Genomic DNA, 12,592 nt, shown 5'->3' on the forward strand with positions numbered 1-12,592 from the left:
GATTTCTTTTGGACTAATTCCTCTCCCCCCAGCTCCACACCAACTCTGCCAATCTCTTCAGCAATGTAAGCTCTTTCTGATGGGTCAGCTGCTGAATAGTAACTGGGAGAAAGCTGGGCCAAGTTCCCTGACATACAAAGACCAATTAAATGTCCCCATGGCCACACTGACCCATTCACTCCTAGCAACTTTCAAATCGACAAATGACCAGGTCATTGCTTAACCCTTTTCAGCTCCTTCATTTGAGGAGCAGTTCTGTAATTACCCATCTCACTATACCTCCTGTCATGAATACATGAACTAAATGCCTGGTATCAATGTTTCTCTTTAAACAGTGGCTGCTGACAAGATATTTGATTATGGTCAAACAGGTGGCTCCGATTGCCAGTTCCTATTTCTACTCAACCTCCAACTCATACTGTCAATACATTGTACAATAATTGGGAGTCTCTGGGTATTGGGCATAGAATCAAAGCTAACACTCTAGTGCAGTACTGAGGAAGTGCAGCACTATCAGATGCACCGTCTTATAGGCCCATCTGTCCTGTCATTCAAATGAAAATGAGGACCATCTCCTGCATGTGGGATGTAAAAGATCTCATGATGCTATTTCTTGGAAGAGGGGAGTTCTCCCTATACTCTGGCTATTATCATTCAAAAAGAAAAAGGGCATTATTATCACCTTACTATTTGTGGGACATGGCTACTTCCTATATCGCAGCAATGAGTTCATTGAGCTTGAGATGTCTGGTGTCATGAAAAGCTCTCGATGAATGCCAGATAGCTAAAAGCTAAACACCAACCCTGCAAGAATTTGAAACCCTTTTAAAATCTAATGGCTGACAATATAACCAGCAGGATTCCGAGGTGTGAAAGGGAAGGAATCTGCCTCTCTGCCAAACCCAGTAGCAAAGAAAAATAAGGCAAGCTAAGGGGTACCCTTAGCTGTGGTGCCATTCTGTTGACTTCAGGTTACCTTTTTCCAAGAAATAACATCATCGCATCTCTTACATCCCACATTAACAGTGGTGCTGACTGACGCTGGTTTCTCCTCGATCTGTGGCTGCTCTCGATGGGGCCTCACCTAAATGCTGGTGCAGCCAGCATCTGGAGTTGAGGAAAACGCCTTTATTTTCTGTGACTAAACCCCAGCAGTTTTACGACCAACATCAACCCAGTCCAACACCTCCACTACACAGACCCTCAGCACCTAAATTTCACCCTCCCCACAAACACCTGCCACCTTACCCTGCCTCCAACACCAACCCCCACCCTCCAACCACCTGCGCCCAACAAACACCCACCTCCTTCCCCCACCTCCAACATTACCCCCCAGTCTCCAAACACCTCGCCCCCACAAACATCTGCCACCTTCCCCTGCCTCCAATTCCACCTCCCAACATCTACCCCCCCCCACATACTCCAACACCTCTCCCCAACACCCAAAACACATCTTCCCCTCTCCCAAGCCCCCAAAAAACCCACATACAGCCAAACACCGACCCCCACTCCAAATAATTATCCCCCACCCTGAAAACCTGCTGTCACTACCGCACATCCTCTAACACTTCTTCCCCCCACCACACACGCCTCAACACCTCCCATCACCACCGCAAACATCCCTCCTCACTCTCCAAACGTTGCCCCCAAAACCACCACAACACCAACAACGCCCCCAACTTCCCAACAATTTACCCGACACCTACACCCCACAATGCTGCCACCTCAACACTTTTCCACAATGCCTCTCCCCCATCCCCTGAAAACCTCCCATCCATCCCCAGAAAATCTCCCCTCCACTCCAAACACCTCTCCCCCCAACCCTCTGAAAACTTCCCCTCAACCCCCAGCCCACAGTCAGTCCAGTTGGTGTCTTGTCAATTACAGGCACAACAGTCAGTGATAATGAGGTGACCTTTCACCTGGCCAGTGGGGCAGTGAAATGTTGGAAGGAAACAGTTAACAGCCTAAAGTCTAAAACTGCCCTGAAACAAACATCGGTGGGAGCAGGGGGTGGGGATGAGGTGGGTTAATGAGCAGCATACTCTTTATTCTGGAACGTGAGGGGGTTTATTTAAATGCACAGCCCCTTTAATTTGTTTTTTTTGGACAACTGTTTGCACGTAATAAAGGGAGCAGTGCCTGGCGAGAATCTCTGGGCTGCTGCATGACTGTGCAGCTCCAAGGGAGCACTGGACTAGAGACAGAAGAGTGGGGGCGGGCGGTGGACGCTGAGGAAACGCAGCTGGCCCAATGGATGCCTCAGAGCCCCAGTGGCTAGGGAGATGATAGTGTGGGAAAGTCCCCTCCATCCAGCCGCGTTGCAACCCTGCCTGGACTCAGGGCTGCTTGATGAGAACAAGCTGTCCGATTTGTATGTTTAACAGTTATGAGCCTGAGAAACCCAAGCTCCTCCACTTGCTGCAGATTTATAACCAACGATGTTATCAGTTAAACGTTCCATCATTGGCCTAATATAATTGTTCTAATTTTCTTTTGGTCATTTCCCCCTCCTCCTGCAGAAACATCTCAGTGCAAAAGTTAACCCTCACTTCAAACACTGAATTCTTTTCTCTCTCTCATTTCCTCTGCGCTGTATGGAAAGTGCTGCCGGTTTTGACAACACAAGAACAGGTTGTTGAGACTGAAGGGTCAGTGTGCCACATCACCCTCTTTATCTCACTCTATCAATATATCATTGTATTCCTCGTGCTTATCGTCCTTCCACTACAAAGCAAAATGCTGTTTACTCAACTACCACCTTCGGTAGTGACTTCCACATTCTTGCCACTGTCTGCCAAAAGGTTGTGACTACCTTGCGTTTTTGGATCCAAATGTTAGTCTCCATCTCAAGTGGAAGCCGTATCTTTCTGTCAACCATGTCATACTGCCCTTAACCCTAAAGGCCTCAGTTAGTTGGTGGGGGCCTCCAAGGTGGAAGCTATTTGCGGAGGTTTTGGTCCACGCAAGCCAAAGCATCTAGCGTCGAGAAGATGTTTGACCACAGAGACCACATGTGATGGTGCCAGATCTATTTTCAGTAAAAATGAGTGTAAATACATTTAGTAAGATGAAGGATAAGTGGTGATTGAACACGGAGCGACCATGCCCCCAGTGTTTAATATTATAATTGTACTATGTTTTCAGCTGAAATAGCCAGTGAAAGAACACATACCTGAGACTTTCCTGGGCCATATGTTTTGTTTGTTTGGTCAGTTTATAGAAGAGTTTGAAGATTTGCTAGCTCTGTAAACTGAATGTCTTTGAGTAATTGTTCATTCCATGGCTTTTAATTGTGCCTATCCCCAAGGCAGACAAAGAACTAATGGCCTCATGCTTTTCTTGCTTTATACAGATGTCGGCCTGGTTACCTTGGGGACTTGTGCCAGTTTTCTGACCCCTGCCAAAGGACACCATGTTTAAACGGAGGAATATGCTCCAGTTCCGTAGTTGGTGGCACCACACAGTATACATGCAGCTGTACACGAGGGTTCCGAGGTAAGCTAGCGCCAGGCTTGGAGAAAATTAAACCTGGGGAAGCACAGAACCAGGGGTCACAGTCTAAAGATGCAGTGTGGAACTGAGATGAGGAGAAATGTTTTCACCCACAGAGTGGTGAGACTGGGATTTTATGCCACAGAGACTGGTTGAGGCCTAAACATTGAATGTTTTCAAAAAGTTAGATATAGTTCTTAAGTCTAACTAGATCAAAGGGAGAAAGCAGGAGCAGGGCACTGAATTGATAAACAGCCATGATGGTTTGAATGATGGACTAGGTTCGAAGGACTGAATGGCCTACTCCTATTCCTATTTTCTACATTTATTCAACACAGAATCACACGATCAGGACTGACAATATCAGCTGATTTCCTTACTTAAAGTTTTCCCCAGTTTTTGGGCAACTGAAACTGATTTTTAATATCACAGTATTAGCTAAAGTGACTATTTTCATTGTTTGATGAGGAATAAACCTACTACCATCCTTGTCTTACTTGATGTACTTCAGCTATCTAAGTTTTCACCTACAATGATTTTTAAACCCCACTCCAGGGATTCAAATATGAAATCTAGGCTGACCTGTCCAATGCAGAACTGAGACAGAAATCACATCTTTTGAACTGAGGACCCATTTGCCCTCTCAGGTGGATGCAAAACAGTGCCATTCAGATTGCTCAAAGAGCAAGAGACTTCACCTCTGTGTCCTGACCCATGTTTACCCCTCACTCAATATTCACCTAGACAGATTAATTGCATATTTTCACATTGTTGCTTGTCACAGCTTACTGTGCACACATTCATTGCTGCTTTTCCTACGTTACTGTATGTCAGCACAGTCTAAGGTCATGAAAGGTGCTGTTTTAATGCAAGTCGTTCTCAAGTGACTTTCTTACAATACTTATGTTCATATTCTTCAGGTTTTTGATGACCAGTAACTCAGAGTTCTCCAAGGAGAAGACCTTTTTATTTGCAGTATCTCCTTCCTCTGACTGAAGGCTAAATGCTACAGCCTGCTGTCATTTCAGATGTCTCACACATCACTTTTTTGCATATCATTTCTAAACAGTGAAAACGGCAGGTCAAACATAGCTGCATAAAGTGAACATTTCTGACAAACTCATGTGTTTATCCAGTACTCTGCACATCCCAAAGCAAAGAAGTGCTGGGGTGGAGAAGGTGGGGAAAATAAGTGCTCTGAATCATGACTCGTTGACATTGTCTCTGGAAGGTGTGCAGTCTGGGCTGTCCCATCTCATCCTAACAAACAGATTTAGTTTTAACATTACCTGAGATACAAGCAGAGTTTTTGGACGTTGTTACCCAAGCAGATACTTTAGCACACAACAAGAAATTCTACTCAAGGTATATACAATTGCTAAGCTTTGAAATCACAGCCTAGATTAAATAGTAAAGGAACGTTATGGATCTAAATGAGATTGTGTGGGCAAAAGTGTATCAGATTCTTATTGTCCTTTAGTCAGAAATCTCTGGGTCTTTCTTAGTGGAAAATGGCTATGTAAATATGTATGGTCCTTGTTGAGCCATGTAGAGCAGCAAGATCCCACTTTCAGCTTCTGATCTGTGTTACATTGGTTAGTTCCCATAGGAGGAGAATCAGCAATTAGCTCCATGTTCCTTTGGCGTTGACTGGGATAAATCAGCCAAGGCTCCCATTCCTCGCTGCCATCTAGTAGGCACGGCTGGAAGTGCAAGTATTGAGGGTGGCCGCATGATCACACAGTCTGCTGGATACTTTCAACTAAAAAGAACGGCCATTTGGGTGAATTGCTGGAAGGTCCACCCTACCTCAGCTCATTTAAACAGAGAGAATTATTGGGGGTTCTTTCCTTTAAGCTAACAATGCACTAAATTTTATAGTAAGGGAGCTCTACTGCTGTCAGATGTGATGGCCCTTCTTTCATTCCTCAGGAGCTAACTGCTCACAGATAGACGCCTGTGCTACCAGCCCATGTGCGAACGGAGCTCGCTGTACAAACTGGAACAACCGCTACAACTGTACATGCCCACCAGGATTCAGTGGGAAGCACTGCCGCACGGACATTGACGAATGCAAAGTGCCCAACCTCTGCAAGCAAGGAGGCCTGTGTGTGAACACCCCTGGCTCGTTCTATTGCCAGTGCCCAGCTGGCTTCACAGGGCGCCAGTGTGAGAGTATCTACGTCCCCTGTGCCCCCTCGCAATGCCAGAATGGAGGGACCTGCCGGCAAACTGGGGACCTGACCTACGAATGTGCCTGTTTACCAGGTAGGAATGTAATGTCTACCTGTTCATGGTGGTAAGGTCTTTCTACCGGTGATTAAAACCATGACTAGTTAATCATACAGAACATTCAGCCAGGAAAAAACCATTCATCCCAACTAGTCAATGCTGGTGCTAGTTTCTTTATCAGTGACTGTACTTCAGCATATCTTCCTCGTCCCACGTGTAGTTATCCAGTTTTCTCTTAAATATGCTGGTGCTAGTTTCTTTATCAGTGACTGTACTTCAGCATATCTTCCTCGTCCCACGTGTAGTTATCCAGTTTTCTCTTAAATGTATCAGGAAAAATATGCAAGATTAGAATCCCTTAACATCAGCAGGTCATCCCATCAATGTGGCCTGTGAAAGTATGTTGCCTCCTTATATTTTTTAAAAACTTAATTTGTTGATCTTGCTGTACAATTTTGCCTTGCATGACAATGTAGGGAGTGGGGGCTCTTATGTCACTGTGGTAGAGTCCCTACCTCTAGACCAGGAGGTCTGATTTCCGGTCCTATCTGCTCCAGAGGTGTGTAATAACATCTCTGAACAGGTTGATTAGCAAACATCTACATTAAAGAGAACTCAGTGTGAAAGTGACAGGAGGCCAGAGCAAATCTATGTGAACAGGTTGCACCTTATTGGTCTGCATGCTTGATCTCCCTTTGCTTTAATTAATGATTAAGGAAACAAGCACCCTGACTATTTTGGGATTGAGTTGGAGAGAAGGATATTTGTCCACTTGATATTTGACAAAATAATTTGGTCCGGTAGAGACACTGGTAAAGAATGTGACAGTCCACAAGTGAAATGTACTAAATATGGCCTGTGATACAGTTAAAAATTGTCCTTCTAATCAGTAAGTGAAGAGTGTTAGTTGATAGTCTTGACAAAACTGTGTCCTCCTTCCTGTCCTCAGGGGGAGCTGCCCAGGAGGTTTGCAGTGGTAACCACATGTCCTTTGTAACTGTTACGTCACAGACTGCAGTTGGAACCTCTAAGCTTGTTGTGTGGCTTATAGCTATTGATTGCAGTTTTTCACTGAGTCACTCAGAGTTTCACAGGCGTGGAACTGCTTTAGCCAGTTTTGCTCTACATTAGGCAACAGTTTTCATTCCCTTGGCTGTTTATCAAATAGCTGAACTTCAGGGAACCGGGAGAGGAAATAACAAAATGGATCCACTTAATGTAGGCCATCAGTTCACCCGCAAACTTAAATGTGAAACAAACCAGTGATCAGAGGTTAGTCTCCATGACATGCTTGGCATACTTCTAGTTATGTGGTTCAAAGGTAGTTATATGGTGGAAACAGATTTGCTTTGGTACAACAGATTCAGCTGGTACATAAAACATGAACCGCACAAATAAAACCCATTGAGTTCTTAAATTTTTGCTGTTGCTTTAGTGAAGTAATTGTCTTGTATATCAACAAAGACAGATTGAAGCAACGCAAAATAAGACATGAGAGTTTGGGAGTTTGGCTGTTCCCAAATATTCTTGCAATTCTCACGTGGGGCTACCTTTGAATTGGAAAGGACGCTATATCGATCCTCAAGAGGAAACAGTCAGTAGACATAAATGTATCAGATGTTCAAAGGCTGGTTTCAAACAATACGATAGTGTCAGACGTCCCTGCCAGTAATGTGTCAAACAGGAAATATGAGACAGAGGTCAAAGTGTCATTGTGCTTGTATATTAGAGGTCATGAGTTTATGTTAAATTTTTTTCTTCCAAAATTTTTTCTTTTGAAAAAGCAAATGACCAGCTGGCGATCAGCCACCATTTCCTGAATAACTGACCAGGGAATATTTATGTCAGATGTCAGATTCTTTTCATGCTCACGGGTCTTGGCAGGAAATGGTTTTCTGTGGGACAGGAAGCAATTGGAAGTGTTTCAAATCAAATGCAATGAATTAATGAGAGTCAGCTGAGGCTCCCTCTTAGAGAACAGTGGCATAAGACAAGCACACACACAATAAAATTCCCACTGCATCTTTCCGTTGCCTCCAACGATATATCGATTCAGACTACTCCGAACTTCAGTGGACATGACAACCATGCTGTAAATACATTACAGGCACAACAGGGTATCTGGGTGGGTGTATGTGGCAATGATTGATGGTTTGGATGGTTTGTACAGTATTAATAATTTCAGCCACAGGATGCCATTGCAGGACTCTCTCAGGGGAATGTCCCAAGCCCAACCATTTTCAGATGTTTCAGTAATGACCTGCCCTCCATTACAAGGTCAGAGGTGGAGATGTTTGATGCACAATATTCAGCATCATTTGTGATTCCTCTGATACGGAAGCAATCCATGTCCAAATGCAGGAAGAGCTGGACAATGAGATAACAAGGTGTAGAGCTGGATGAACACAGCAGGCCAAGCAGCATCAGAGGAGCAGGAAGGCTGACGTTTCGGGCCTAGACCCTTCTTCAGAAATGGGGGAGGGGAAGGGGGTTCTGAAATAAATAGGGAGAGAGGGGGAGGCAGATAGAAGATGGATAGAAGAGGAGATAGGTGGAGAGGAGACAGACAGGTCAAAGAGGCGGGGATGGAGCCAGTAAAGGTGAGTGTAGGTGGGGAGTTAGGGAGGGGATAGGTCAGTCCAGGGAAGACGGACAGGTCAAGGGGCGGGATGAGGTTAGTAGGTAGATAGGGGTGCGGCTTGAGGTGGGAGGAGGGGATAGGTGGGAGGAAGAACAGGTTAGGGAGGCAGGGACAAGCTGGACTGGTTTTGGGATGTGGTAGGGGGAGGGGAGATTTTAAAACTTGTGAAATCCACATTGATACCATTGGGCTGCAGGGTTCCCAAGCGGAATATGAGTTGCTGTTCCTGCAACCTTCGGGTGGCATCGTTGTGGCACTGCAGGAGGCCCAAGATGGACATGTCGTCTGAGGAATGGGAGGGGGAGTTGAAATGGTTCACGACTAAGAGGTGCAGTTGTTTAATGCGAACCGAGTGTAGGTATTCTGCAAAGCGGTCCCCAAGCCTCCGCTTGGTTTCCCCGATGTAGAGGAGGCCACAATGGGAACAGTGTTGGCCAATATTCAGGCTTGGGCTGAGAAGTGGCAAGTGACTATCATCTCTTGACATCCAAAGGCATCACCGTCACTTTATCTTCCACTTACAACACCCTGGAGGTTACCTTGACTAGAAACTAAACTGAACTAGAGAAATAAATACAGTGGCTACAAGAGCACTTTAGAGCTTAGGAATACTGCAGTAAATAATTCACTTCCTGACTCCCAAAAGCCTGTCCAAAATCTCTGAGGCACAAGTCAGGAATGTGTGTGATGTAATACTCCCCACTTGCCTGGATGAGTGCAGCTCCAACAACACTCAAGAAGCTCGACACCATTCAGGACAAAGCTGCCCGCTTGTTTGGCACCACATCCAAAAACATTCACTCCCTCTATTACCAACACTTAGTAGCAAAAGTGTGTACTATCTACAAGATGCACTGCAGAAATTCACCAAGGCTCCTCAGACAGCACCTCCCAAACCTGCAATCTCTGTTACCTAGAAGGACAAAGACAACAGATATATGGAAACACCATCCCTCAAAGCCACTCATTATCCCGACTTCAGTTCCTTCTGTGTCAATGGGTCAAAATTCTGGAAATCCCTCCCTAACAATATTGTAGGTCTATCTGCACCATGTGGACTGTAGGCAGCTCACCATCACCTCCTCAAGGTCAGTTGGATCTGGGCAGTAAATGTTGGTCAAGCCAGCAATGCCCACATCTCATGAATGAATGAATTACAGGGCATGGTATTTCAGTATTGGGTTAATAATGAAGAAGCCTGTTGAGGAGAAAATATGTACATTGGATACTTTCCTACTGGGAATGTTGAGAAGATGTGATTGTAGCTTTTAGGATTCTAAAATGTTAAGATGATGTCCAGTTGTCTTCCATGTCCAGAATGTTTGAACCAGAGAATATGCTGTTCAAAGGGAGTGAGTGAATTTAGAAAAATATAAAGTGGGAGTTGTGAACTTTAAACTGACAGCTTCAGATGCAAGTCTGGTTTTGAAATCTAATTTGAGATTACTGCCTAGTCAATGCAGAATAAGACCTAGCTGAGTTGTAAAATTGGCATTCTCCTTGATTTCGTGACTGAAGTTAAAACTTTTCCTTACACAGTGGCATTGGATAAGAATCTAAAAGGAATGCCTTTGCCCAGATCGTGTTGAGAACATGGAACTAGTTAGCGCAGGGGATGATTCAAGGAAGTAATATGATGCATTTAGGGGGAAGTTAGGCAAACCAATGAGGCAGTTGAACAGAAGGAAACTGCTGGGCTTAGGTGAGGATTGGAGAAAGCTCCGGAAGTATGTAAATGAGCTAGTTGTGCCAAATGGTCTGTATTCTGTATAATATACCCTTTAAAACAAGAGCTGGAGCCATATATTACATCTCTATCCAGTCATCCATCATCTAGTATTTGTGTCCTCTGGATTTAAAGTGAACATTTACGTAATGTCACAATTATGATTGGGTTTGAGGCAATTTATTTCTTGATTTGTTTTTCTCCTCCTCAGGTTTTAAGGGACAGAACTGTGAAATTAACATAGATGACTGCCCTGATCACAAGTGCATGAATGGAGGAACCTGTGTCGATGGTGTTAACACCTACAACTGCCAGTGTACACCAGAATGGACAGGTATGTCAGCAAGTGCAATGAACAGAAACACCTTAACTTCTGTCTCATGGCATTCACTATACCTGGTTCAGGTGGCAAAGACAAGACCTTGCATCCTAAAGCCTATTTTTAAAATGAAAATCAAATTATTAGTACTTTTTCATAGGTGGTCCCTTGTGCTGAAGGGCAACTTACTTCCAGACTAGAAATGAGTCCACTGCATGACCTGCAGTCTCTGTTATGGCTGTGTTGCGGGACGGGGTGTGAGGCATATACTGATTGGGAGAATGGGAGAATGGGATCCCAGGGACACCATACATTCATTTCTCTGGCGCTTCAGTGTAGTTTCCCATCAGCGATGAGATTCAAAGTGTACAGATCCTTCCCAGGTCCACCCTTTTTACCTTTTGGTGATCTTGGGCCAGGGTTTCCCAGGTGTTAATGTTACATTTTTTTCAAGAGCCTTTGAGGGTATCTATGAAGTATTTCCTCTGTCCTCCTGGGACTCTCTTGCTGTGTCGAAACTCTGAATAGAACATTTGCTTTGGGGGTCTTGTGCCAGGCATGTGCCTGAGTGCCGTGCCCAGTGAAGCTGATTGAATGTGGGCAGCATTCCAATGCTTGGGACATTGGGCTGGGAGAGAACGCTGGCTGGTGTGCCTATCCTGGCAATGGATCTGCAGGATTGCAAAGGCAGCATTGGCAGTGCCTGTCCAGGATTTTGAGGTGCCTCCTCTATATAGTCCACTCTGAACCATATTGAAGGGCAGGTATCACTGCTGCCCTATTGACCACAAGCTTGGTGCTCAGTTTGAGGTCCAAGTCGCAAACACACTCTGAGATCGCTGAAAGCTGCACAGAGACACTTGTTGTTAATGTCTGCCCTCGTCAACAGTGTGCTGCCAGGGTTTTCAGAGTGGTCCACATAGTCCAAGGCCTCGTCGTGGATACTGGTAATCGGTGGGTGCAAGCTAGCAGAGCACATCTGTTTTATGAATGTTCAGTGCAAGGCCCGTGCTCCTGTATGCCTTGGGGAAGGTGTTGATGATGGCTTGATGCTGGGCGTCAGAGGTTATGCATTGTCTGCATTCAGTAGCTTAATGACAGAGGCTGAGATGACCTTGGAGCTGACCAGAAGCTGGCAGAGGCTGAACATGTTCCCATTCTTTCCTTTGTGTTGTTGTTTACATGTGGTGAAAATAAACCATCAAAAAGAGGGGCAGGAGTAGGCCAGTCAGCCCTTTGAGCCTGCTGTACCATTCAGTATGATCCTAGCTGATCATCTAACTTAGTCCCATGTTCCTGCTTTCTACCCATACTCTTTGATCCCTTTAACCCAAGAACTACATCTAACTGCTCCTTGAAAACATTCAATGTTTTGGCCTCAACTGTTTTCGGTACAGGCTCACCGTTCTAATGCAGTTTTTAGAGAGCGGAAACTGCGTTGAGACTCTGGAAAGAGCTCTTCAGCCCTGGGGAGAAGGTGACTGTGGAGAGGTCTTTAATAACTTCTCATTGCCCATGCTAGCTGGCTTAGCATAGCCTCAAAGAGCTAGCAACCCTGTCCATTGTTTCAAGTTCAAGATTACACAAAGCATCCAGCACTGTAATCAGTAGGTCCAATTTGACAGGCTAGAAGGTGAGGCTTGGGGTATGTGCGTGTGTGTTGTTGTAGCCTGGGGAATGGGTATGGGTCCAGGGCTGAGGCTCCTGGTCTGACCTGAGGCCGTTTTTGCTGGTTGGCCAGAAACCTGTAGTCTTAGCAGCAGCAGCTGGAGCCTCAGGACTTAGCTCCACTTTTATTTGAGGTTTGCTTCTATAATCAACCAACCAATTCGATAACCGATCTCACACAAACTCCTGCAGCTGGGAAAATCAAGTTAAATCCAGTATCAAGGAAAGGAGAACCTTTCATTTATATAGCATCTATCAGAGCCTTAGGATTAACCAAAGTTCTTTGCAGGCAATCACTTCCTTCAGAGCAAGACTGGAGAGTGCTGGGAATTCTCAGCGGGACAGGCAAATTCTATGAGTGAAGGAGTAGTTTTGATCAGAACTGAATTGTGTTTGAGGTGCAGTCACTGCAACAATGTAGCAAATGAATTTCCGATCGGTGAACAGCAAGAACAAGGAAGTAAATGATCAGATAATCTGGTATAGAGCTGGATGAACACAGCAGGCCAAG

At 45.0% G+C, this 12,592-nt stretch overlaps 1 protein-coding gene across 1 annotated transcript in view; it reads left to right on the top strand.

Annotated features, from left to right (window-relative positions):
- The window catches only part of notch3 (notch receptor 3), a 141,377-nt gene that overhangs the window by 60,580 nt on the left and 68,205 nt on the right, over positions 1 to 12,592 (top strand). The window contains exons 3-5 of the mRNA XM_048617806.1: positions 3,356 to 3,498; positions 5,428 to 5,763; positions 10,306 to 10,428. Coding sequence (XP_048473763.1) covers positions 3,356 to 3,498; positions 5,428 to 5,763; positions 10,306 to 10,428 — 602 coding nt within the window. The remainder of the gene's footprint in view (positions 1 to 3,355; positions 3,499 to 5,427; positions 5,764 to 10,305; positions 10,429 to 12,592) is intronic.

This window comes from Rhincodon typus, chromosome 38, assembly GCF_021869965.1.
Source record: "Rhincodon typus isolate 14 chromosome 38, sRhiTyp1.1, whole genome shotgun sequence".
Lineage (NCBI taxonomy): Eukaryota > Metazoa > Chordata > Chondrichthyes > Orectolobiformes > Rhincodontidae > Rhincodon > Rhincodon typus.